General features: G+C 41.9%; 1 protein-coding gene across 2 annotated transcripts in view; it reads left to right on the top strand.

Moving 5' to 3' along the window:
- FGF13 (fibroblast growth factor 13) overlaps positions 1–27,770 on the top strand; it is a 210,348-nt gene that overhangs the window by 96,742 nt on the left and 85,836 nt on the right. The window contains exon 2 of one of the 2 annotated variants that reach the window (XM_052673667.1): positions 13,129–13,296. The exons of the other annotated variant lie outside the window; for it this stretch is intronic. Within the exon in view, the coding sequence (XP_052529627.1) occupies positions 13,129–13,296 (168 nt within the window). The remainder of the gene's footprint in view (positions 1–13,128; positions 13,297–27,770) is intronic. 2 annotated transcript variants of the gene reach the window in all.

A 27,770-nucleotide genomic window follows, 5' to 3' on the forward strand; every position in this document is an offset into this window, starting at 1 on the left:
CCAAAGCTCACAATGAAGTTGACCCACACACCCAGCCCACCCAACCGAAGCTCACAATGAAGATGATCTTCATTTGTGTTAATGCTAAACAACAGGAATGCATCATCAGCAAGGGTCGTTACCAGCAGGAGGTGAGCAATGAATTTTTAACTATGGACCTGGCAACTTGTGAGAAGGCAGAGGGAAGAGTAAGGAAAAACAGGCACTTGATGTAGCCTTCATACATGTCAGCCCAAGCTGATATGGACCCCAGGGTCTGTGCAGAGCTCTTCATTATCAGAGGATTCTTTGAGAGCACAAATGAAATAATTGCAAGAGGCTTAGTGACATCAAATCAAAGGATAATTGCATTTGCTATGTCTTCCAGAAGGGAGAAATGTGGAGATGCAATTAGCGATGAACCATGCTTGACAGTTTGCCCTCGGTGTTCTAAAAATATGTGGAGATCATTGATGGTCAGGACCCTGCTTTTTAATTCTAAACCTGAAGGTGTTTGGTGTTGCTTTCGAGGCCCTTTAGGATGCTAACTTCCTGTGTGGGTGTGCTGCTGCCAGCAGAGATGATGAATTGTGTGTCATCCTCCTGGCCTCTCCACCCCATCTCTCAGCTCTTATGTGGTCATAGATCTATGCAGACCATTCTGTCCCTGCCTTGAGCAGAAGAGCATCACCCAAATCCCTGGGAAACTGTAAACTCCTGTAGAGGAAGTCATGGAGTTGACTCTATGAAGTTTTCCCAAAGACTTGTCTGGCAGTATTGTTCTCCTTCCACGGGTTTGTTGGCAGACACTGGCATGTTTGCTTTCCCCTTCTCTGGTCTTCACTGCAATTTGGTTGCTGTTCATTACCTCAGCTCTCTACTGAAAGGCTGTCATTTTTATTTATTTTAGTATTCTACTTTCTATTTTAGGATCAAAAAGGAAAAACAGTGAGCAAAAAGAATTAAAAGCAGTAAGTTTTTCAGAGAATGAAGCCTTTGAAAATTAATCTTTTTCTGCAGTTTAATTTCATGGGTGCACAATTTCTATTACACGTAGGACAATTGTGTTGCAATAACTGTAAAAAAAAATATTTATTTTAAATCTTGTAATGTGTTATTTATGGAAGCATTATACTTGTAATGATTCACTTATAAGGGCTATTGTGACAACGGTAACTTCTCTTAAAAATGTGAATTTGCAGTAGAGAATAGTTAAGTAACAATAAGAGAACGAGCGGAGAAGTTGCATACAAAGTGGCAGCAGTAAGAGAATAAAAGCCAGGCTTTGCATGGGTTTGAATAACAGAAACTGAGATGTCATAATGGAGGAAAAAAGACTTAACTCCTGCAGGAAGTCAGATACTAATCTGGTTTCTGCACCTCATCGCTGGTAATGTAATCATTGAAAAGCCTCTTAGACTTGGCGGGGCTGACTTGGAGAGAGTTATGGCTCTAAAATAGTAAATGGGATCCATTGCAACTGTGTGAGGACCACTGGGTGACTAAATCCTGCAGGGGACTTTCTTGGGAGTATCAAAATACATTTGCCAGGTGCAAGATAAATCAAGTAAACAGTTAAAGCTCTAATCATGCCATGGCGTATTAGAGGATTAAAAAAAGTCACTGAAAGGGGGTTGGATGCTTTTGTTTTAAATAAATCATTTAAATGAAGGAAAGCAGGGATGCAGAGATGTCATTGTCTAGGTGCAGTGTTCACTGGGTGAGAGATGTGGGGAGTAGAGGCATAGTCCTGTGGCTGCTGAGAAGTGCTGTGGAGTCTCAGCTGTGCTGCAAATACACCGTCAGGTGTTCTCCAGTTGCAGCTCTGATTTACTGTGATTTTGCAACCACGGTGCTTCCGTGTTGTGCGTGGAGAGGGCCTTCCCTGCATGGAGGTTGTGGCACTAAGGAGTTCTGGTTGAGCTTGGGTAAGAGCTGCATGGTCAGGTCGCAGCTGAACTGTGCTGAGTGTGGGTGGTGAGGAGGTGGGGGGCTCTGGAGAGCATTTGTTTAAGCAAGTGTTGAACTTGTGTTTATGCAACTTCTGTCCAATTACATTTTGATTCCCTCCAAGCTTCTGTGGAGCTCTTAATTACCTTATGTTTCTTGTTCTGCCTCTCTGCTTTGCTCTGTGTGGCTGGATATTTACTGAAGGGAATGAGTATTGAGATCTTAGCCTCTTTTTCCCCCAAATTTCAGCCCAATGCCCATTATTTTCACTTTTCTGAGAATAAACAAATGGAACACAGTGACCGTACAACATGTCAGCTCTCCACACAGCTTGTGTTTCACTCACCCACAGATATTTCAAGTGCCCTTGCAGGCAGTGCCCGCAGCATGACACTTTGTCTAACCATGATGTGAAGCTCAAGCCATTCGTCAGACTCTATTAATCCATGATATGCAAAGCATTCCTGGAGAGAAACTTCACTGATCTGTCAGATTTGGCCGAGGGAAGGTCTCTTTTGTTGTTTTACCTGGTGGGAGAGAATGACTTCTGTTGGGTAGAGGCAAGGTCTGAGCCCTAGCGGCATGAGCAGCCCAACCCAGCTCTTGGCAATTGAGTCAGTGCTGGTGGCAGCTCCTCAGCTGTGAGATACAACAATTACAGCAATAATTCGAGTCAGAAAATTGACAGAGCCATTTTATTGCGTGTGAGAGTGACAGTGAGTCATCTCTGATCAGTGTGTTCAGCAGCCTGGAGATCCATGGGCACCCAGGACAGCCTCATCTCACGTCTGCATGGCAGCTGAGGACAAGGAGAAGCAGCTCAAAGTCACTGTCGTCTCCTTCCCAGAGAAGGCTTCACATGAGTTTGGTCCCTAGAAACCAAAGCTGGGATGTGTTGAAGGCAGGTTGGGGTGGGACAGCATCTCTGCTGCCTTTGTCCCATTCTCCTTAATGTGGGGCATGGTGCAGCAGTGAGAGAATCAGCCTCATCAGTTGTGTAACTGCTGGGAAATGAATAGGTAAAGGCAGACGGAAATGCTAATAAAGTTTTACAAAAGTCTCTTTAGGGTTTCATTTCAGGAGCACAGTGCATTGGTAACGTGGAAATTACAGCAGACTGAAAAGTAAAAGGAAAGGAGGATTTTTTTTATATTTTTTTTGAACCTACAAAGACCTCATTTCTTAAATTAATTCTACAAGAAACCTTTAAAATGTCTTTTCTGTTCTCCAGCATTCACTTGAGATGCAGATGAAGTCGTGGGGGCTAATATTAAAAATACTACGAGTGCTTATGTGGCACCCAGGGCAGAGAGCAATGGAAGGACTCCAACACAGGTAATTAGGAACTGTGCAAGTACTGCTGAGCTCACTCTTTGTAAAATTAAATTGTCCAAAGCAGTGCGAAGCTCAGTATTGAGTGTTTGCAGGACCTACATACTCGAGCACTTGTTTTGACAGAGGTATGAGCCAGATTTTCAAGTATTGCAAATTGCTCTGAAGCTTTTCTTGATTTTTTTTTTCCTATTTAACTGAAGCTGATGTGAATCCACAAGTTTCAGACATTTACAGCGACAAAAAGTTCTTTGCACATTTTCAAGTGTTAGAACCAACTTCCAGAATAAGCATTCTAATTTATTTTGAGCTATGTAAAGGCCCAGTAGGCATAAATATGGTAATGACACCAAATAGTGATTTGTGTCTAATACAGATGGTTTCAAAGCAGTACAAAATGGGACTGTGGTATCCCTATGGACTGCTCCCCAACTCCAACTGTGTGTTAAAAAGAGTGGCTTTCACCTCCGCTAAAATGAAGGCCACTTGCTACATCCTCAGCATACCTCAATATTGACACAATGTCTTTTTTCTCGGTGTGCCATTTGTCTTTGCTAACTTTGATGTGCTGTTACCAGCAGAGAAGTGCAGTATTCATTCCATGCACTGAAAAGTGAAACGTGACAATTTTTTTTTTTCTTGTAGATGTACTGTGTTTGCTGCGTTGGGTTACTCTTTATGGCATTTACGTTGCTGAACACCAATGCAAGCACAGGCAATGTAGGGTAAAGATATATAGACGTAAAGGCAATAAACGGTACTGTTAGTTTCAGTTTGACCAGAGCAGCTTTATTTGATCATTTTTGCCATTTGCTTTCTAAGGGAGGGGCTGAGAGCATCATGCTTGCTGTGATGTGGGAGCTCTGGGTCCTGCTCTCTGCCCCTCTCATCAAACAAGAATAAATGGACAACGAAAGTCCTTGTATGCTTCCTGACTTTGCTTTCATTAGCCAAGTCACTGCACGTTTGTGCTCACAGCAAGGCAACAACATCATTCCTGCTGTCCATGACCGTAATTTGAAGTTGGAGTGTATGGAAATTATTGCAGTTCTGGTGCAATTAAGCTGCTTGTGGCCGTGCTGTCCGCTGTGTGGAAGCACCACAACGTTGTACAGAAGGAAGTTGGGTGGCTGAGATTGGTCTCGATAGGCAGAACATGAAGCTGCTCTGAGCACGATCATTAAGGTGGGCGGTAGCAGGAGATCAGGTAGCTTAATCTTGTGCTGATTTGGCATGGTGCTGATTAAATTGATTTACAATGAAAAGCAAAACTCCTCTGTGTATGTGCAGCAAGTGCACTGTAGTTGTACAGCAGTGATAGTATCAATGCACATGGGTTTGAAGGATGTCCAAAGGGATTTAGGTTATTGTAGAGAGGGGGAAAAATTATTCTCAAGCACGAGTGCTGAACCTTTGTCAAATGAAGTTTTTGAAGTGTGGTCCTTTTTGGGAAGAGGAGGGAAAAAATCATCAGTATTGTGCAACATCCTTCTCAAATGATACTCCGTTCAAGTGAATACAGTGGTTGAATGCTTCCTGGGACAGATACAAAGAGCACAGTAACACTATTTGATAGAGTAAATTCTCAGCTACACCAGGCTATTTTTCAACATACCTCCATTAGCTATGCATTTTCACCAGCAATCAACAAGAGCCTGTGTGCTGTGCTGGTACAAATCTACCATCCCACCAACATTGTGGGCCAACATAATAAAACAGGAGGTATAACTTTTGGAGCAGCCCTCATATACATACATCTGTATGCTTAGAAAAGCCTCCTGTTTCATCTGAGCAGCAGCCCACAGGTGCCTGCTGCCTCCTGAGGCAGTGCAACCGTGCTGCTCTCCCTGGCACGCCAAGGGTTTTCACTCCTACTGATTAGTTTTCTGTGCTTTGCTTTGAAAGATTTCCTCGGAGGCCATTTCTCAGAACAGCTTTTTCTGTAATGGGTTTCAATTTTAAAACACTTCATTTCTTGCCTCCCTCCTTTTGTTAATCCACAGTAAATGAGGCAAATAATTGGGAGGTGTCACCTTCCCCAATGATGCTTCCATTCTTGCCCCTTTCTTCCAAGCAAAATGCCCAAGAGCTGCAGCAGTGGAGAGCCTCTGAAATGGAATTTTGGAGGACTGCTGCTGTTCATCTTCTGCTTCCCAGGAGTTATGGCTGTTCCTACTTGCAGGTTTCCAGGAGAGATTCAGTCTTTTATTTGAGGATTTTGTTGCCTTTGGCTGGATACTGTTCCTTCCTCCTCCAGGATTATTCTGATTCCTATCAGTGTTGCATTTTTTCCCTTCCCCTCAAGGGAAATTTGTTTCCTTTTTGTAGCTCTGGCCTTGTCAATAGACGCTCTATAAATAGCAAGGAAAGCTACAAGCACTTCTATTTCTGTTATCGTCTTTTGTCATTTTATTCTCCCAGCTCCAAATAGGGCTACATTAATAAACAAAATTACATTGCACAAGAGCATTCCACTGTTTCATGGTTGAACTAGATGATCTTGGTGGCCTTTTCCAACCTTAATGATTCCATGATTCTATGATTCATAAACAGTGAACCACAGCTCTCCAGAGCTTTCCCGTAAGCTGCCAGCTTCCTACTCATCACTGGACCGTCCTGGCAGTTCTCTTACCACCTCCTCCTGGCTTTCACTGCAACGTAAGGATATTTTCTTAGGAATAGAGCCATTCTTTGCTTCTTCTCTGGCTCTTTTAATAGCAGCCATAACTTTATACAGTGCAGTGCCTTTTGGTGGTCGTGCAATCAGGATGGGTTGTTCAGCTGCTCTCCAAAAAGTGACCCTAGTAATGCTGTGGGGATGCTTCCAGCTCTATGCCTGCCCATGGCTCTCAGCAGATGCTTCAGAGCAATGAATTGTACGCTGTGAATTACTATCTCATGTGTGGTGGTGCATGGAGCAGCCCACCTGCTTGGAAAGCAGCCAGCTTGCGTTTACTTTGGCAGATGGGGAAAGCAGAAAGCCACTTGGAGTAGGCAAGGAAGCAATATTGATTCATTCAGTGGCAAGTGTGGCACAGCAGTGAACCGAGCTGCAGAACTGAATTAGTCCAGCATAGCAAAACTGCAGATCTGGTGGCTGGGGAGGAGAAGGCGGTGGGTCTGCCCTGCTGTAAGCAAGTTGTAGGTGTTGCATAGGCCCTCGAGGAGCAGGAGTGTGCATCCTGACTACACCTTGCACACAAAAGGCTGAAAGAGAAGAACATCTGAATCATAGAATGGCCTGGGTTGAAAAGGACCATAGTGATCATCTTGTTTCAACCCCCCTGCTATGTGCAGGGCTGCCAACCACCAGACCAGGCTGCCCAGAGCCACATCCAGCCTGGCCTTGAATGCCTCCAGGGATGGGGCAGCTGGGAGATAAGGTTGTGTGCAGAATGCAGTGCCTTTTCTGCATGGTGAAAGAGGAGCCACACTTAGAATTTTCTGATGTTGGATGTCGTTGTCTTTGGTGAGCACAGTGATCTAAATACAGCCTTATCTCAGCTCGTCTTTTCCAAGGATAACAGCCCATTACTGCTAGCAGTTAATCCAATTACTCTTTTAGGTCAAGGGGGAGCGTTCTGTGCAAATATTTTGAGAAGACATGGAAAAAATTATTCTGTGTGTTTGACCCAGAGTGCATATTTCAGAATTTTTCAGCAGATCAAAAAGTTTAGAAATTTGTACTCGTACCGAAAGAATCATGCACAAAAGACTGCCTTCGATTTTGATTTAAGACAAGGAGGAATGTGCTGTCTTGCTGAGGAGAAAGCTACCTGCAGAGGCACTGGAGCAGATTTAAGTGGGTTTTGTGCCTGTTGTCTGGGGATTGAGGCATCATGGTTGGTGAACCAAGTTGGACCTCTTGCTTTGCTCATGCTTATCAGGGAATGGTTCTCCATCCCCTCTCACAGCCTTTTGCAGAAGGGATTTCTGATCACTGCTTTGCTTCGGTCTAGGCCCCCAAGTAGGATTAGAATTTGTCAGATATCTGTGGGAATGCAAATGCTGCAGCCTCTGCTCTGACTGTGGCAGCTTGGTGCTCTTTGGATATTGAGATCTGAGCTTGTGTGGTCAGCTGCTGCTGCTGGAAGAGTGAGTAAAAATGGTGGTTGATATGGAATGGGGAACATCCATCTCCCACCAGAGAAGAGCATCTTCTACTGATGCTGCTCTTAGAGAATCTGCTATTGAATCCCAAAAGCCCCAGCTCCTAATAACCAGCACAATCTAATTCAGATCAGCAGCATGAAACATCATTAGTTCAGGTAGTAAAATCTCTCTGTTAGACAAGGAATTTACTTCTCCAAGGCTGTAAGTATCCAAGCTCTTCCAGACAACTACTGCCCATGCCAGAATTTGTGCTGCACTTATGCATGCCATGAAACTGTCCAGAGAAAGCTTGTTGCAAATTAGCAAATGCAGCTGCTCCAATTTCCTGATCTTCATTATGAAAATCAGGAATAGAATCAGCCCAACTTGAGCACTGTGAATACACAGGTGCATGATGAAAGTGAAGTTTCTGACTTGTGATGCTGACATCCCTGGGCAGTTTGGTGAGAACACTTCTTTGGGATTTTGACAAAGCTGGGCAGGGAAATGGTACAAATGGGTTGTGTTGCCAATATGAGGATTTGTGTACCACAAGCCCAGAATAGAAATTTTTTTAAAATTTTTTAACTAACTTGTAAGGATTTTTGTGCCCCGAGTTCATGATGTTGTTCAGATACCTATCAGAAATCACATCTTCATCTGGAATAAAGCAGGGAGAAAACAAAGCACAAATGAGAAGAAGCAGAGGAGATTGTTCTTGCACTTATTCTTGTTCTCAAGTATATACCTGAAAGCTTTTCACTAGCTGCTTCAACATGGAAGTGGTATTACAAAATTGTTCCTCTTTCCTCCCCACTCCCTGTTCTGCATGCACTGATTTAAGCAAGCTAGGAGGATTTTGTAAGGTTTGTCCTCAGCAGGAGCCCAAAGCAACTTGATATCCTAATATTTTCCATAAAAAAGGGGAGGAAGAGGGGGGGAATAATCCTACATAGGTCCAACCGTCCTCAGAGGCTGTGATCACATCCCTCCTGATCCTTCTTTCATTTCTGTGGGTGGCAGAGGATGGAGGAGATGTTCAGTGAGCATCACTGGTGTGTGCTGCTACTCTTTGTATTGTCCTTCCAAAAGAGTTGTGTTGGGAGAGTGCTTTTATTGTTGCTGTTGTTATAACTTATTCCCTTGTGCCAATGAGGGGATTTTTAGTCTGTTTCTGGATGCATGATTTAAGAGGTGCTCAAATATCATGTTGAAGGTGGAGTGTAGAGCTCTGACTTCAAATGTTAGAAACAGAGTAATCTATTGCAAGTATTAGCATCTTGGGGCAGGTGGCATGTAAAAGAGAAAAAGAAAAGCAAGGGAACCTGAAGTAGGAAAAGCATGTATCCGGTAATGACTTGGAAGGCCAGGGAGGGAAGTGAACATTGGTCCACAGAAGCACAAAAACTGTGTTAAACTGTGTCACAAATACAGGAAGAGTCATAGAATCACAGAATTATAGGGGTTGGAAGGGACCTCCAGAGATCATAGCGTCCATCCCCCCTGCCAAAACAGGTTCTCTACACCAAGTCGCATAGAATCATTAAGGTTGGAAGAGACATCTAAGTTCATGTTCCCCTACCACCAATACTGCCCACTGAGCCTGACAGGAGCATGAAGACTTGTCTTGCCTGGGTGCTCAGACAGATTTGCTCTATGGCTGCTGCAGCCTTCTGTTAGCAGAGCTTGTCCTTGTGAAAACTAGGGGGAAAAGAAAGCTTCCTTGAAGCTTTATTAAACTCTGAATTATATTACAGATTGTTCGGCTGGAACCAGAGTCAAGGCCTGTGACAGGCTTGATGTTATGGTTTCTGGCAATCCTAGATGCAGTGTCCTGAAATGAAGTTGGACATAAAAGGAAGATGTAAACCAGCAGAGTTTATTTAGCTGGTGTGATTATATAATGTAAACATGTTTGAATTTATCTCGAAAAGCCATCCTGGTGCTGGCAGTCATCTTAGAGATGGCTTTCCTTTCACTCACCAAGCCTTATAGGAAGAAAAGAGCTTTATTTTTTTTTTTATGCTGGCTTGATTTCAGTAAGCTTTTATTATTGTAATTATTTTCATTTTTTAAAAATTCAGGAATGTGCTGCAGAATGATATTTAGCAAGTTAAATGTTTCCATGTAGGGAACATAATGGTTACTGCAGCTATCTTATGCCAACTACTGAACAGATTATTTTCATATATTCATAGTTGCTGTGTTTTCAGTCTCCCCACCAAAAATAACAACAACAAAAAAAAAAATTCCAAAAAATAGATGTGTGAATTTGTGGGTTTTTTAAATCGCCTTCCAGCTGAGAATACTAAGAATATTAGTATCTTAATCACCTGTGTCTGAGTCTTTTCCTTGTTTGATTCATGAGATGATGGATGTGCAGACAAATGAGGCATCATGCCCGTGGGGATGGAGTTAGGGTGAGCAGCTGCTGAAGGATCACAGAGGCATGGCTGGACGTGGGAGCCTGGCAGGATGACTGCACATCTGCCCTCAGGAAGATGGCCAAGGAGATGTAGATATGCCTCAACAGAGTTTTCTTCTAACTGCTCTTGAGGACAGCACCCACGTGATGGAGCATCTGCTGGGTTTCTCATGGGTCTTCTGCTGCCCTTGTTGAGTGTGGTCGTGATTTCTCCCCCAAATTAGCTGATTTAAAGTTAACGTTGTGTGTGTGTATGTTACACCACAGTGTGAGAATATCCTTGGTCCTGCAGTTAGCACAGCCTGTAATGGAGAGAGCCAGAGAGTAAAAGCAAGACATTTGCCATTTGCTCCACACAGCACAGGTTGTAATTTAATTCCTGCTTTGCAAATTTGTTACTTCCCTAATATTTACTGTCTGTTACCTCCTGTAGTGGGTGGGTAATTGCTTCTGTTGTTAGCAGAATCATACCAGATTCTGCCATTTCCAAGTGGTTTATTCACAGGTGTTGTACAATGACCCTTCCATGGTTGTGCGCTGGTTATTTTTAGTCATTGAAATGGACATCAGCTTTTCAGAGCTTTTTGCTTATATTCTCTGTGGCTGTAGCTTCACAGTGGATTGGTGGCTTGCACCCATATCTGGAGCTGTCATTTCAGTGACTCCACGAGGGTGTCTGGCTGTCAACACAGCAGGAAAATGAGGCTTTGGGGTTAGGGTTTTTTTCTAGTTTTGCCATAAATTCTCCTTCTGACTTGGAGCCATTCATCATGTTGAGAAAAGGTTTTAGCTGTTCCTGTCAAAACAGTGGTATCAATTATGTTACCCATACATCATCTCAGCATTAAGCTTCTTTAGAACTGTGATTCCTCGTATTTACTGCACATACCAGTGCTGTGCTATGATATTCCTCAGAATTAGGGCTCTTTAGCCCTGTGTTCCAGTAAGCCAACGTATGTTTGCTGATCTCAACATGTTTGTCATTTGTTGGAGGTCTGGTTCTTTCTGGCTTATTCACATGAAAAATAATGTCTGCATGTGATCAGCGTGCGAGTGGCAAGGGGTGAGTTAGATCTCCTCTACCTGTCTTAGTGAGAATACCTGAGAGAGGGATGGAGCTACCTAACGATGCCAAGCACTTTGCCAGACACTTGATAAACAGAATTGGTCCTTGGAATTGGCTTACAGATGTGTGAGTCCTCTGAACTCAGAACAATAGCACCCAATTGCCAAGCAGCTGGAGTTGACCCTTACTCCTGCTGCAAGTAATCACCAGTAGCTTGTTCTCCCCGTTAACCCTATTGAGTGGTTGATAACTGCTGTTTGCATATTGTATTTTTTTTACAGTTTGTATTGCTTTGCTAAAGCGGAGCTCCTGCACCATACAGCAGTGAGTGCTGTGAGCAATTCTTCAGCTCCCACAGCTGAGTGGGGCTTCTCTGGAAGGGCTCTGCCAGTCTAGGAGCCAGCCCAGGGCCATATCTCTTACCCTGTTTGTGACAGCGGGGCACGCTCTGCTGCAGGTCAGCCAGCTTGTTGGCAGAAGGTGGCTGTGCATTTCACTCCTCTGCTGGCTACCCGTGATTCTCGATGCACATTATCCTTCATCCCTGTAAATGTCAGAGGGACGTGCCGTAGGCTTCTCAAGCTGTTGACGTCAGTGTCACTGTACACAGCTCACTGGTGGTTTTGTGTGTGCTCCTGCAACAGCACCATCTGCTTGGTGACTTCTTGAGGAGAGACCCATCAGGGCTTGTTGGTCCTTGGCTCGTCTCGGCTGCTGTCAGTATGTTTCACGAACACGTGTGTAACCTTCAAACCAGCCAAAGCAAAACTGGCATTGTTAAAGGAGCAATTATCCAGCAGCCCAGGCCTTGTGCTCCAGTGACCTCCTGCCCTTTTTTGAACCGTTGGTGCTTTTGTATTAACTCATACATCTCTTCTAATTGTATTTTTTGTGGATCATTAGCCTGTGTTACTGGCACTGCATGTCATCTAATGAAGCAACAACCACTGAGGTGCCAAGTGTCTCCTATGGATTAATTGAGGTCTTAAAGAAGGTGACTACCCATTGTGGAAAGATGATCAGTGTGAATCACTTATTTATCTCCTAGATACCTTTTTTTTCCTCCTTTTACTAATGCCCTTCTTGGTAGGAGATAAAAAATAAAAATCGAGTGAATGAAAGTGCAAGAAGTTCAAAGTTGTTTGGGGGTACCCATGTCCAAATCTGGAATGTTTACATAGCACTGCTACCTCTGCAGTAATAGCCCAGCATTGTCAAAGGTTCCTTTTCTGGTCTTTTGGTTTTCACTTGGTCCTTGGATTAGTTATGTGTTTCTTTTATTTGCTACGTGGTTGTACAAGCTCAGTGTGATTTTGGCTGTGGTTCTGTGTCTGTATATTTCATTAGGAATAACTAGCAGTGGTTACAGACTGTCCTTTTAAAAAGCGTTTAATTTTTGTTCTGGAGTGGTGATTTGTTGCTTAAAGCTGCAAACTGAGGAGCCTTGCTATCTCTGTTATTAGGACTTCATTTTTAGATAATGGAAAATTGTTTTAATTCTTTCTAGTAATGTAATGCTTTGAGGTAGCGGGAGGTTTCTGTATGCTCTGTATTTTATCTTTTTACCATTTAATGGTCTGACTCCATTCAGAAACTGCTTCAGACTGCATATCATTTATGTTATTAATGGCAGTATTGATTTATAAGATCAACTTGAAAAAACATCTTGCTGTATTACAAGAAAGCTGTCAAAAGGAGTAATGTGCTTTCTCTTTGTACGTCTTCTCTTCTACCCACTGGAAATGGTGATCAAGTCAAATGTCAGTGGTTTATTATCCTTGCTCTGAGGAACTGTGTGTAATTACATATCCTGATAAAGGGATGTTCTCTTTATGTTGGGGAATAGATATGCTGTTGCTGTGTTACCTGCAGATGTGGAGTGATTGCTGCGCACTATTAACATAGAGATGACCTGTGGATAGGCCACAACAGCATGCTTTGTTTATTTCTTAACCTGCATGCAGAATAGATAGGGGTGTTATAGGTGAATAAAGGTTTAGGAGAGAACCGTGTTGCTTTCTGGAGCAGTTATTCTACTGTTAATGCAAGCTGCATGAAGCAATGCAAACTGTTGATGTTTATGAGAAGTGTATATAAAAGTAGATATTTTCCCCATCCCTCTACCATCACAACTGAGATGCTTTAAATTTGATTTTCCTTCCTATAAACCTTTCTCTCCCTCCTTTCTTCCCCCCCAACCCCGACGTTATGTAGTTGATTTAATTCTCTGGATTGCTTTCCTCAAGCTCTAACTTGAGTTCATTTTGTTATGTGGTGACCACAGTTATGGATGACGCTCCCCCTGGCACTCAGGAGTACATTATGTTACGGCAAGATTCGATCCAATCTGCGGAATTAAAGAAAAAAGAGTCCCCTTTTCGTGCTAAGTGTCACGAAATCTTCTGCTGCCCACTGAAGCAAGTGCACCTCAAAGAGAACACAGAGCCGGAAGGTTTGTGGCACTATGGATCCATGTTCTGTTTGTTTCTATTCTTTTTCTTTTTCCATGTATGTCCCTAGAGTGTGCTGTGTGTTTCCCAGCCTGTGTCAGTGCAGTGCAACTGATGCGGGAAGCGTGATGCACTCCATGTCCCCCTCTGCTTGCCTGTTAGTGTCTGATTCAGCTATCACAGGAGGCTATATAGCCATGAATGGTGTCGTTCTAGACGAGAAGTAAAATGACGCTGCTTTTTCTTAAATAAAGTTTGTTTGTTTCAGCTCTCATCATTACACACTGCCCTTTTTTTGGCTGCCAAAAGTTGCTTGCTACTTCAACAGCATCGATTGCTACTTAAACAGCATCAATTCTAAGCTGGTTCTTTGTAGTAACATTTCTGAAGCTGCACTCTGCTGAAAGTAATGGCACTTAGGCTCGGATTCAGCTTGTCCCCCAACACCTTTCACTCCATAAGGCTTCTGCATAGCGCTAGAGAATGCTCATGGCAGCTGTTCTTCGGCAAAGCAGGATGAAGTCTGTGTAATGCACGCCGGGTTGCATTTTGGAAAATGAAATGCATGCAGAGCAGAAAAAAAATGAGTAGAATGTTTTCCTTTTCAGAGAAAGCAAAGGTATGGTCTTTTCTCATGCTGTGTTCACTGATAAGGACTTATTTATGAGGTATTCACATCTCTAACTTGTTGGTCTAGTGTACATAAGATAAAGCCAAATTTAATTCTATTTTTCTAAATATTTTATTGTTCCATGTGTGTTTCTCATTGTTGCTTCATATTCCAAGGCTTTAACTTTTTCATAAGATCCAGTGTCTGCCCAGACAAGCGATGCTGCTGCCGGTAGATGTATGTTAAAATGAAACGTGTTTTTATTTATAAAAAATACATATAAATTTTGCTAAAATGGCATTTCTATCTCACGTCACCACGAATATTAAATCTGACAGAAACATTGATGTAAGATGTGAGGGAGGTTTTTTGTTTTGGCGATACTGCAATTGAACATTAAAATTGGGTTTTGAAAGCACGGGGTCTAATTCTCCTCTCAGTTCCAGAGCTGATTCAATAGGAGTTTTGATTTCATAATTCTGAATTCAATAAACATCGAGTAAAGCTGAATCCCATAACACTCCTCTGGATTAACAAATATAATGAATTTCCTATCGTCTGTCAGGATGTGTGTTGTTTGTGGGTAAATGATGAGCCCAGAACTGTTCATGTCAAGATCCTGTAGGAAGATGATGACAGCTGAGCTGCTAAAGGTACTCAGTATGCTTGGCAAATGGTATGTTGTGAATTGAAGGTTCTACTTGAGCTCTAAAGAAAAATGTGCTCTGTATCAAGCAGATTTGGTCTCCAAAGTTCGCCTCATTGACCCACGTACTGTATTTCACAGTTTCTTTGAGCTCATGTAGAACTCCAGCAGAAGCTGATGGTCATTTCAGTGGAACTTACGCTGAGAGCTGGATTTCTTCTGGTGGAGAAATCTGGACTGGTTTGGCTACGATTGCGTGTGGTGGATAAATCCAGTTATGTGCTAATGACATGTTGAACAGGAAGATTTGTGCTGGGCCTTTTGTCTCCAGACTGTGTGTCTCCTGGGAACGTGGTTTGGTTCAGCACTGAGGATTTCAGGAGCTGCTGGGAGAAGCATGCAAAGTACAGGCTCAAGGTGAAGACCTGGAGACCATCAGATCTGCTGTGTTGTTGCCTGAAAGCCAACGGTTGCTCTTCTTAGGTTCTCCATAAATCTCCATACTGTCTCCTTCCAGTAGCTGTTATTCCCTCCGCAATGACATATGGTATTGTTAATCATACTTACTGAAAATGTTTAGTTTTAAGGGGAAAACTTTTCATCTTTTACTGTGGTGTATGAGGATGAATGTTTCTTTTGCTTTTCCTTTTCCCATTCTCCTTTCCTCCAGGAATTTTGCATTACTGACAGGGGAAGCCATGGTCCTATTGACTTACCCCACAGTCAGCTGACTTGTGGGATATTGTTTCAGTGGAATTTTTATTGTTGCATGATTTATGCAAGTGTTTCTGAGAACTATGCTTCTAGCATGAGAAGGAAAATATGTTTGTGTCCTTTTAGCCTCTGCTGCAACTCAGATTGCCTAGGGCTGCATTGGTCTTTTCCTTTGAAATCTGTACATGGACTGACAGTGGTGTTGAACCTCCTGAAAAGGCTGTGTGTCATCCTCGGTGGTTTGTTAGCATGAAGCTGAAAAACTGCATGAATTTATCCAAACCGAATGAAATTATCCAAACTGTGCTATCAGTGTAAATAAGAAACAGTTGATTGGAGCCAATGGAGCAGCTGACAGAAACCCTATCTGGATACTTTATAGTGGGAGCCCAGTAGTCAATATCTCAGCTGTGCTGTGAGGATGAATGAGAAAAAAATGTTTAAGCCTTCTATGATAACACAATTTTCCCATCTTTGAAGATACTGGAAAGTACAGGAATTAAGTTGCAATCAGGAAACTTCCATTGTGCCACTGTCCTATGAGAGGTTGTACGAAACACTGCAGACTTGAAAGACTCAGAGAATACAAAAATGTACTTTTCTTTTTTTTTAACCTCCTGAACAGTGCCATAGGAACACATAGCAATTCCTGAGTGTTTCTAGCACTGCAACTCATCTGAACATTTAATGGTGAATTTCTTCTCTGCCTTTTAACCAGGTCTTCAAGTAGGGTAGATGCTCAGGCCACCCCTTTTATTGCTTCAGGATTTGGATCCCCTAAGCACGTGTGATTCTGTCAGGTAAAAGATTTTCTGGGCTTTCTGCAGGAGTGTTTGAGGAATGTTCTACTATTTGCTGAAATACTTGAACAGCACCTCACTCTGGTATTTGAAATAGGTGGTCAGTCCATCAGACTCATTTCTTGTATCTCAAGCCCATTCCTAAAAACAAGAGGAGGAATGAGAAAATGGATCTTTTTTTCCCAAAGTAGCCTGTCTTGGTTTCTTGTTCTTCTCCTGACACCCAACGTGCCTGCTTGCAGTCTCAGCATTTTTCACAGCACCAATGTGCATCAGATACCCCTTAGCAGAGAAGACCGATGTGTTTGATATCAACCTGGAGGATGTATAAGAAATTATTGGTCCAGTGACTATGGCAAAACACAGCCTGTCTTAAGTAGTAGATGTGGAAGGAAGAAGAGGAAGAATGGGAAATCAAAACAGTATTATCTTTCCAAAATGTGGGAATTCCAATTGGTCCCATAACCAGCAGGGTGACGTGTCAGTCTGGGCCACAGTTCAGATAATAAGCTGTGTTTCCTAATGCTGTAAGATACTCTGGACTAAGTTAAAAGATGAACTTCTGCTTCATGCTGCATTTCAGCTCTGTTTTCTCAAAGTCATTCTACCATTGACAACGCTGTGGATCTCTGAATTGCAATAAAACAAGAGGAGCAGACATCCTTACCTGAACACGAGGTCCTGTGGGCATTGAGTACTGTGTACAATTACATCCAAGCAGCAGCAACATACAGGGTTTTTGTAGCTTCCCTCAAGCCAGCAACACAGTGCTAGCAGGAGAAGGGCCATCTGAAGTACATTTTGCAGCTATTTGTTCTCTTAAATAGTTTAAACATAAGCTGCTGCTATCTGTATAAAACATGGTTACATAAAAGAAGTCTGCTACTGGAAAACTAATTTGAGTTGTGTTATTACATCCAGAGGAGAAGAAATAATGAGAGAAATGTTTTTTAAAAACACCCATTGGTTAGTCACAGGCACATAATCAGGAATCTTGGCCTCTTGCCCACAGTTCTGTTTTTGTGGTTTATTTTTAAATTTTTTTTAACCTTTTTTCCTACGTTTTTTTGGTAACATTTAGTGTCCCTCCAGGCATATGTAACCTTTTTACACAAAATAGCAGGCAAGCATCACAAAATCTCGATTAGGTATAGGGAGAAAGAAATCTGGGATAGCAGCTGGTAATGAGCAAAGGCAGCTTTCCTTAACCACCAGGAAATCTGATTAGATAGAAAATGTTAAGGATGCTAATGGGAAGCAAGGAGCTTTGCCGTTGCCCTTGACGATGGCTTGTTATCTGGGTCCTTAGCAATGGGGTGAGTGGAGGGCGAGGAGGTAGGACACCAAAGCACGTTAATGTGGAAGCTTGCCTTTCCTGCCTACCCTGTGTGCACACAGTTCTGTCACCAGAAATTCAGGAGCCTTCATGTTGTCATACTGAATGTCCCTTCAGTGTTTCGAGTGTTATATCACTGCTGATAGTGCTGGTACTTGGCACTCTAATTATACGCTTTTTCTTCCAGACCAAATCAGGCCAATTAACTTGGCTCACTCATTTGATTGTATTAATACATGTGCATTTCTGTGCTTTGGAGAACAAGAAGGGGAGGAGAACCTGTATTTTGAATCGTTGAGAACTGTGAGAGGTTTTTAACTTCATAAATTGTTCAGAGCTGGAAAAAACTTAGTATTCCAGTGGAGAATAATAGATCTGAGCAATGTGAACCACAGGTACAGCCCACCTCATGTCTGAGGAGTACAGAGCCAGCACACGTGGCCATGAGACACCAAGGAAGGGTTCAGTATCTGTTGTGCAGGTCTGCCCAGCTGTGGATTTAAGCAGGACCAACAGCTGCCTGGAAAGGACACACTGGTTCACTGGATAAGGAAGGGCTCCTTCCCCTCAGTCCTCCTGTGGGGAATGCGAGGCTTTCCCTCTGCCTTGAGTCCTGGCATTGGCAAGAAGAAGCAGTGAGAGGTGCCTGAAACTTGTCCAATACTACGGGAAAGTAAACTCTAAATTCTGTCTCTCTGGATACATGTGGAGCTGCTGCCACTATGGGACCTTATCTGTTATGAAGGATGATCTAAAAGGAGGGGTACAGACCACAAAAGCCAAAGGTCTGAAGCTGCTGCAGTTATAATGGCTTTTTCTCCCAAAAGAGAAACCAACTTTGGCTCAAGTGATTAAATGATAACCTTTATTTCAGGGCAATGGGAGGCAGTGGTGACAACAGCACCCTTATTTTCTTCAGATGCTGAGTACATAAAGCAGAGCAGCTCAGTTCTGTGAGTGGCTGAGCCCTTTTGCCCTGATCCTCCAAAGCCTTTAAGCGCATGATTAACTTTTAACATATGAGTGAACCCAGCAGAGTCAAAGGGAATGGGACGTGTTTAATGAGCTTACCTGAATACAGTCTGGGCCGCACTTGGGTTCAGGCTCCAGCAGCACAAATCCAGAGTAATTCCACCAGAATCCAAGATTTACTCAAAACATTTACTTGTCTGATCAGGTCCCCTTTGTAGAGTTTAATTTGATTTCTTCTTTTCTTATTTCCTTAGTTTATATGGTCCTTGTTGCTACAGTCACTCATGGCTGAGCATGCTTGTCCTCACAGCACTCCTGTGAAGAAGGGAAGTTTAATGGTTCCCATTAGAGAGAAGGAAGTGAAGGACTTGATTCTCAAAGCTATTTGGACATCTCATCAGTGTTAGTATCAATAACACTCCTACTGAATCAGCCAAGCGTTAAGTACTTAACTTTATCTTCTGAAGAGTTTGGGGGGTGATGCTCCTAGCTGTGCAGAGCTGGAAATCTCGCATCTCCTTAGATTCACACTTGGAATATGAGTTTTTCATCTCTCTCTTTAGCAGCAGCTCTGCACCAGCGGAGCTGCCTTCAGCCTTCCCTTCCTGCCTTCCTCTCGCCTCCTGCTGAGTACCAAAACAAGGGATGGGGAGAGAGCACGAGAAGCATCCAGCATGGCCAGGTCTCTATTTCAGCTTTTCCCTTACACCGTGTTATGATACTTTTTCCATTTTCTACGCTTTACTTACTTTTCAACAAGTACTCGGCTCTACAGTTAGTTTTTATGCATCCAGCTGTGTGCTCTTACAGAAAACACTTCTTTCTAAGGTGGCTTATTTAAAAAATAAGATTGTTATTCCCTGTTTAAAGCCATGGGCAGGAGCATCTCATTGTTGATAAAACATCTCTATCAGAAGAGATGAAAACAAAATAGAAGGAATAAGGGTAGCCCAGGCACCATCTCTCTGCTAGAAGTAGAATTTCATACTCAGAGGTGCCGCTGCTTTTCCTGGTCTGGCCTGCAGCTCACAGAAGGGGAGTTCAGCTGGTGTTCAGCGTCAGTGGTCTGGTGCTCACCCTGTTTGTGTAAGGTTTAAGTAATGGCATTAGGAGCAACATTAGCGCTCTCATTTCAAGACTGGATTTTAATTCTCAAGCTGGAGCTGGCCTAGTTGCTGAGCAGAACCTAGAGAGAGTTCTTACCTGTATGCTCTTAGAGGCAAATGTTTTATCTGTGACATTTGCTATTTTGCTCTCATCTCAGAATAAATATTCATTATGGAGACAGTATCTGACACTTAGCATATTCAAAGTAGGATATTTAGACCAAATGAGTCACACGGATGTGCTTTTCTCATCCTGTCTTTCAAAGGACTCTGAGAGCTTCAAAGAATGCTCCTTGTATGGAGGTAGGCCTTTGTCTTGCTATTTTTTCCCTCCATGATTCTCCTGAGGAAGCATCAGACTTCACTCTTCAAAATGTCCTCATTTTAAATCAGATGATGTAGTTCTTTATTAATAATGAAGATTCTTCTTTGTACCTTATTCAGCTACACGGTCCATCATAATTATTGCACAACTCTTCATCAGCGGAAATGTCAGTAGTATTTAAATATTGACCTTTGGATTGAGAACACACCCCTTCCTCATGCTGTGCTAGGGTAGAACACCTCCAGAAACAAATTGTTAAACTTCTTAGCTGCTACTGTAAAGTTTGTTCCTTTCCCAAGATAATAATTTACAAAACCATTTAGGCATGATGCAGGAGAGCAAACTACAGAGATCCCCTAGCTGCTGTCCCCCATCTATGCAGCCTGATGCATAGCTGTGTAAGGGTTATAATTGTTTCAGCAAAAACCAGCTTGAGTTGTTCACAGTGTTGTGCTGTAGCTTTTGGTTTCGGGATTAGCTCAGCTGATACTTAGGGCTTTCTGCTTTGTTCCATTGACAATCTGAACTCTTGGTAACTGATAGGTCTGAATGAACATAAACGAAGGCAAAGCAACTTCAAGATTCATCAGAAAGTCTTAACGGACTCCTCGCCTCCACGATTGTCAGGAGAAGAAAAGTTGTATGTTTACGCTGAAGCCAGATTGCTGTACTTAATCCTGCACACCCCAGAGGGATGAGGTCCACTTCGAAGGATGTCCATAAACAGGGTGAGCTTAGGGTATGCAGTGACACAGAGTAGGTGTAGACACGAACCCACTAGCTGACACAAAGAGGGGTAGAAGAGCTTTGTTAATGCCTTTAAGCACGTTCACTAGAAGATAAGGAGATCAGGTCTTTTTCTAAACTGTGTTATTGCACGTTGTATATTTGTCCTCCATAATGAAGCATTCCCAGGGTTCAGTACAAGACAGTCCTTCAACACTGGCACTTAGACACTTGCTGGGGTCCAGTTTGAGTGCTCTCAAGAACATTGAAGAGTTCCTCTGGTGCAGCAGGATTGGATGCTAGTTGCATCAGCATGTTTCTCCTGAAGGCAAATAGGTTTCCTTTGCCTGCTCATTTCTGCCTACCTGGCCACTTTGTGCCTGGCTGAGAGGCCCACATCCTTCATGTCTCTGTGCTTTTGGGGAAGTCTGCCTTCTTGGAGAGGTACTCACTTCAAACTCAGTCTGGTCTCCATGTGCTTTATGTGCTATATATATTGATTCAAATGTATGGTGAGCCTGCTATACAGCAGTGTGGAGTAATATTCTTTTATGATTGCATAAGCAAATCACTTTTTGTAATACCATTATTGTCTCCATTTGTTTTTCTTCACTTTTCTTCAGCAAAGCTGAATAAACTACAGTTGTTCATCCCAGACATCAGTGAACACAACAGAGGTCCAAAGATCGCAGAAGGCCAGAGTTTTTCTAGAACGCTCATGGAAAATTGCTTTTGCAGTAGTTTGGGGGAAATCAGTTCTCAGAATCTTTCCAATTCCTTCTCCCCCCCACCTCCCTCCGCTGGTATTTGTCTACAAAGGTTTCCTGCTGTATGCAAATTCTTTGATTCTGCTTATATGTTAGTTAAGGAAAAAAAAAAACAAAAAAAAAACAAAAAAAAAACCACATTTCCAGCATGGTGCAAAATATTTGCATATCTTCTTTTAAGCTAATCTTTGTCCTCCAGGACAGAAAGGTGTACTATCAAGCACGACCCGTTCAGGAAGACTGAGCAGGTGATTGCTGAGTATTGATTCCAGTGTGCTTCGTTGTTTTTGTCTGTCTGTGCTTGGAAGGTGAGGCAGACAGATCTTTTTTCTGAAAGGCTAAGATTATGGACAAGGTTGGTTAAACCCTGAAGATTATAAGAGATGTAAACATCTGACCTACAGCTGTATAATCAGCATGTGGCTTTATATCCTCTTCAAACGACACGATGTTCCTTGAACTCAGTGAGTGCAATTTGGAGACATGAAGAAGTTCTTTTATTAGGTGTCTTGGGTGCTCCCGATATAAAGTTAGCTGTATGCCACGTTTCAGGTAAATGAAATAATTCTTACAATACTGATCAAGCAAGGCAAAACATGTATGACACTGGCCATGGATAAAAAAATATATGTTTGTTACATCAAAGCTCAATTCAAAACAAACTTTCCTTTGATGTTGAGGAACTTTTTTTTTAATGATATGCAGTTGCCACTAAAGTGTAAGTTCTATATTCTCTTAAGTTCACATGGATGTTAACTTGAAAAATTCCTTTGTCCCTTGATGGTTTTCCTGCATAACAGACGAGGAGGTTATGTAAAATCACTTGTCTACTGAGCAAGCTGCCTTCAAGGCATGCTGATTTGCCCTGAGTCAATGGAGGAAGGCTAAGCTGATCACTGTAAGGTTCTCAAGTTAATGTGGACTCCTCTTTTAAGGTGACAACCTCCTAAAATTAGCAGGATGTTTTACAGATTTCTCTTGGCTGTTTCTTTGGCGCTTGTATATACTTTCCAAAGGATGTTCATTTTGTGTGTAAATAGTACTTTTCTCAAATTCAGAATACAGGAGAACATTCTTTAGCACATGATGGCAGTGGGTGCTCAGCTTGTGAAGGCTGGTACCATTGGGAACCCTGAGAACTCTGATGAGTTGATAGGTTATTTCTGCTGAATACACTTTAGAAGGTAAGCTGTCTTTTCATTTGCTGAAACATGCTAGAACCCCATTCCTATTAATTTTAATTCAAAGCAAGTTGCAAAAAAAAAAAAGAAAAAAAAAGATGGAGGAGAGATTGGAATGACAAATTATGGAAGGAGAATGAATATAAAGAAGACTTTTCTGGATAGAAACCTGAAAGTAAGTGGAAGGACAAAGACAGGACAGAGGTCTCTACAGAAAGAAAAAAGAATTAGTTAAGCAGCTGTAACTTTGTTTTGAATAACATTGTGTTTATTATGTTAACATTACCAGAAAAAAGCAGTCTGCTCTTCTTGGGTTGTTCGGCATCATGCTGAGAAGATCCAACCACGTGGACCAGCAGCTCAGGGCACAGCAGCTTCTTCTCTAACTCCACGTTCACAGCTCTGAGAATACTACCGTGTTTATGGGATGATTTATTCATCTAAGCAGTAGGTCCTAAGCACACACATAGTTTTCCATACCCTCAAGCTCAAGAAAATTGATGTCAGCTCAAGAAAAAGAATGAAGTACGTTGACTTCTGAAGAACGCCAGTAGCTTATATCTGATCAGGTTTGGTCACGGATGGACTCTTTAATTAGCACACATAAATGACAGAATTGTTTGTCTAAGAGGCTACCTGAGGAAAACCACAGAGGGGTAGCACTTGAATGGTTTGTTCCTGATCTTGTCTTTCCTATAGGAAATCTTGTACTGTCTCAGCAGAATTGAAAAGGTGCCTTTTAAAAACTAAAGTCTCAGAAGGACGTCTTTAAAAAAAATCTCCAGCCAAGTTTTTTTTTCAGTGGCACTTTTTGGGTTTTTTTTTTGAATTTTATTGACAACTTTTAAAGTCATCTTGTTGAGAGGGATGCTGGCCTACATTTTTCATCAGAGGTCCTTGGCTGGATTCTTATTTATGGATAAAATTGGACTTCAGTCAACCTGGAATGGAGGCAGGGAGAGTGGTTGTTGGCTTCAGGTCAATTTATCATCCAAGTTCTGCAATACATCCCTGAAGATTTCACCACATACATTTGAAAGGCAGCAGTGACTGAACTTGGTGTTGCAGGGGAGTTCTATATTTAGTCCTGCTCTCTTGCAAGGAGCTGTTTCCTGTTCAGATGCCAAACTCCCTACCTCTGTTCATTTCCCTCCCTCCCCCCCAGCAATCTTTCTGTATATCCTGTGTTTCATCAGTCATTCTATTTTCCTCCAAGTCATTATCTAAGCTCAGTCTATTCTTGCTCTATGAAGTCCATCTTTTTGTTTAGTACTAGGGAAAGGAATATGGGAGGCAGAAGGTGGCTGGGGAAAGAGCATGCAGTAAAATGCTCTCAGCTTAGTAAGAAAGCTTTAGTTTAAAGGTTCAGTTGTACTGATGTGCTTCAGGATGGGACATGGAAAGATCAAGACTGACTCTTGCAGTTGGTAGTTGGTAGCAAATTCACAGATAGTTTACAGCTTCTTTATGGTCTTTAAAAATTGTACAAACAATGTTGTAGACTATGGGTTAGCTGATGTCTAATTTCTCCATCACTACAGTAAACAGAACTAGTTATTTTCTATTAATAATTATAATTATTATAATTATTATAGTTTTTTATAATTTTCTATTAATAAAACTTGTTCAGATTGGCATTGCCTCATTTGAAGTCAGCGAATCTGGAAGCTGTGAAACAAAAGGAATGGCAGGTATTAGCTGAGGACCTGACTCCCAGTGTTTTCTCCTAACTTCCTGAGGGACTTAACTACTCAAGGTTGGTTTTATTTCTGGTGCTGCCAAAAGTTCTAGGAATCCTCTGACACTCCATTAAGCTTAGCTGCAGTGAAGGTCCCATAAAGAACAAGTGATAATGGCTTTGCTGGCTTCAGTGCTTCCGAATAGCGCTTCTTCTCAGCAGTCTATTAAAACCAAGTGGGAGGGGAGGAAGAGGAAATCCATGTGCACAAAATGGAGAGGTCTTATCTGAAAGTTTGTCCTCTGCAGCTTCTCAGGGAGTCTGTGACATGTACCTTGAAGACTTATGAAGAAACTGCTTTCATAAAATGTTTTTGTTTTTTTTTAAATTAAAAATTATGTAAATACAGTTCACCAAAAGAATGGGGTGTAACTGTGCCATGTAATTATATAGATCACATTTCAATGGAAACTTTACATTGAATGCATTGATTACTTCCATTTGGAGTCTCAATTCAGCTAATTTCTACATTTTTCTTTTTATCCCTAAAGGCTCTGCTTTCTGGTTTTGATACATGAAGAGCTGGAGATAGTTATAAACTTGAGACAACCTAAACCTAAATTGGTGTTAAAACCTATGTTCCTAAATGGCTTCTGGGTGTGAGATGATGTTGAGTTGTGCAGTTTCTCTCTTAATGACCTCTACTGATTGTACTTCCAGAGCTTCTCTCTGCTGAGGAGATTTAGCTTAGTGGTCATGTAGTGGGAAGGACAACTGAGTGCAGCCATCACTAATATTTCATGCTTGAGACACTGTGAGAGTAGGTCAGTGCTGCTTCTGTAGCCGTGTGAAAGTCTCCTGAGCAGTTGCAGGAATCTTCATTGGAGTCTTCCTAGGCAGATATTTTGTTGTCTGCATAAATGTCTCTCATTTTAAGCCATCTCATCCTGCACTTTCTATAATAACCAAACTCTAAGCCAAGCTGGAAAATGAACCTACTCTTCCAAAACAGTTTTCTTGTTCCTTCTGCATAGGAGGGCTCCATCCATTTTCTTTTTGGGAAAAAAAAAACACCACCGTGTATTGTATTAGCAGTCCATGCGAGTCCGCCTTTTTAATCTCATTTACCCAAAGATGCAGCTTTCCATGGGTTGAAAAGTTCTTTCCTCGGACCAAAAAAAAAAATTCTTTTCAATTTCTTTAAAAAAAAAAAAAATACTGACTGTAGACAGAATAGGAAAACAGTGAATTTTCTTGGTCTCTTTCACTGTGCATCTCATTTGAAAAACTGTGTCCCCATGTCCATATCTGACCAGTAGGTTCAAGTCATATTGCATATGAACAAATACAGGTAAGATCTCCAGCCTCATTTGCTCAAACAGAGAACATTCACTCTGATACGGTAGTATTTGGCAGAGAGAATGACATCAATTTAAAATTAGTAAGTTCAAACAATGAACGAAGGAATTAATGGCAAAGAAATTGAAGTACATCAGAAAATGAGAGTGTAATTCCTTGTCTTTTACACGGATCATATTTTTAACCGCTTGGATGCCAGGAGTTCGTGGCCGGGAAGTTGAAAGATGAACCAACAGAGAAGCACTGGGAAATGTCCTCTTCACAGAGAAGAGGCTGTTGTGCTTGCTGACTGCTGCTGGCATGGATTCAGCTTTAAAAGATGCAACATTTATTGACCGGGTAGGATACCCTGCAACAGTAATTGCTGTATTCCCAGAGCACTGTATTTCCACTTAAGGATGCGATTTCATTAAGGTAATAGGTTTGTTTCGTATTTGTGCTAGATCGTTGACACCTTTCAGTGGTTGGAAGGAGCCTTTCAGTGACCTTAAATTATTATTTTAAGAATGTTTATCTCCTTTTAGTTTCCTTTGCGCTGAGGGCAAATAGAAGTCAGGTGTAATTGGGCTGCGCACTTCCTTAATAATTAACAAATATGTGAAATGGCTTCAGACAGTCTGGAGATTTTATTTTTTTCTGTAGCCTCTGTGCTATAATTAAGTCTATTAGTGTTGAATAAAGGGAGAGCCAGAAGTCTGCTCTTCTTTCTTACTGTGAATGAAGGAATAGCAATGCAGAGAACAGATTAGATTCTGCGCTGTATGTCAAATTGTTCTTCGCAGCAAAGCTACTTGATGAGGAGAGTAAATGCAGAGGTGTTGTGACTAGGTGTTAAAAGTGCTGAGCAGTGTCATGTTTCTAATAAGTGCTGTGGGTTCGCATCTCTGATTAAGCGGTGGGAGCTGGGGATTTAACAAGGGAAAAAAGATCTTTCTGTGCATGAATTGTGTATGAACTGAGCAGCGCTCTGCATAGAAGAGTATTACAGCAGGAAGTTCGGAGCTCACCTCACCCACAAAGCACTGTAGGTTTCCTCTTGGATTTCAAGCCTGTGAAGATTAGATCTTTTTGGATTGCGAGTGGGCTGACTCAGAGTGGAAAAGACATTAGATATCTGAATAATGGAGGCCACAGAATCTACTCCAGACTGTGGTATTATGCATGGCTCTTTGACTCAAATATATCTCTTTGAGAGGCATCTCATCTTTGAGAAACAAGAGATGAAAATCCATTTTTTTTTCTTTTAGTAATTTGCTAATAACCTTCCTTTCAAAATAAATGTTTCTTGGACACAGAATTAAGCAGGGTGCAGCTTGAAGAACATATATGTATTGCATTAAAAAGTCTTCCTGGTGATATATTTTTCTTTCAAAAGAAATTGCTCTGAAACATGATTGCAACCACTAACGTTTATCGTAAAATTTCCTTTGTCTTACCTATATTCCTATATTTTAATTCTGTTTTCTAGATGGACAAAATTTTGAAGTATTTGAAGATACCCATACAGATTTTATTAGCATATAGTTAAGTAGCATGGCATGTGAATGGAAAATTGTGTTGAGTTCTATAGGAGAGCCCCAATTACATTTGCTCCAGCTGCATAGCACCTATCCTGGGGCAGCTTCACTATGGAGAAGTGGAGTGCCATCCACAGGGAGGGGTGCAGCCTTTGGGCCGCTTCCAGGAATGCCTCTGTCAGTCTTCAGAGAGGACTGAGGTAGCAGGAAATGCTGGAGGGATGGTGTGTTAGTGAAAGTCCTTCCATGCCAAGGTCTCTTCCACAAGGAAGACGCAGACACATCCTCCAGTCAGGACTGAAGTGCTTTTTGGCAGCTGAAGGACTGAAAGAAACAAAGCTGTTCCCTCCTGGAGCAAAGCCATTCTTAAATTTGGTTTTAGCAGTGTGTCATTTTCTATTTCTTGTTTTCCCTTCTCCATTTTAGAAGTAGATAAATACAGTGTAAGGAATTCAGAGCTCTGAAATGTTCCTGTAAGTGCTGGGCTCAGAGAGATGAGGTATGGGCAGGCTTTCCCTGCAGATTCCCAAACTTGGGCATAATATCTCATAGAAATTGAGAACGATCCCCTTTCCAAGATCATAATTGTACTCAGTGATCACCGCCACCGTGTGCACAGGGAATGTTGTCAGAATACTGTGGCCCTCAAAAATCTCCTGTAGTTACGAGGCATTTCTTATCTCTTCCAAGCCTTCTGTCTTGGTATCCCCTCTGTACATCTCTGGCATGCAAAGAAGAC

Source organism: Tympanuchus pallidicinctus, unplaced genomic scaffold (genome assembly GCF_026119805.1).
Source record: "Tympanuchus pallidicinctus isolate F22 unplaced genomic scaffold, pur_lepc_1.0 scaffold13, whole genome shotgun sequence".
Lineage (NCBI taxonomy): Eukaryota > Metazoa > Chordata > Aves > Galliformes > Phasianidae > Tympanuchus > Tympanuchus pallidicinctus.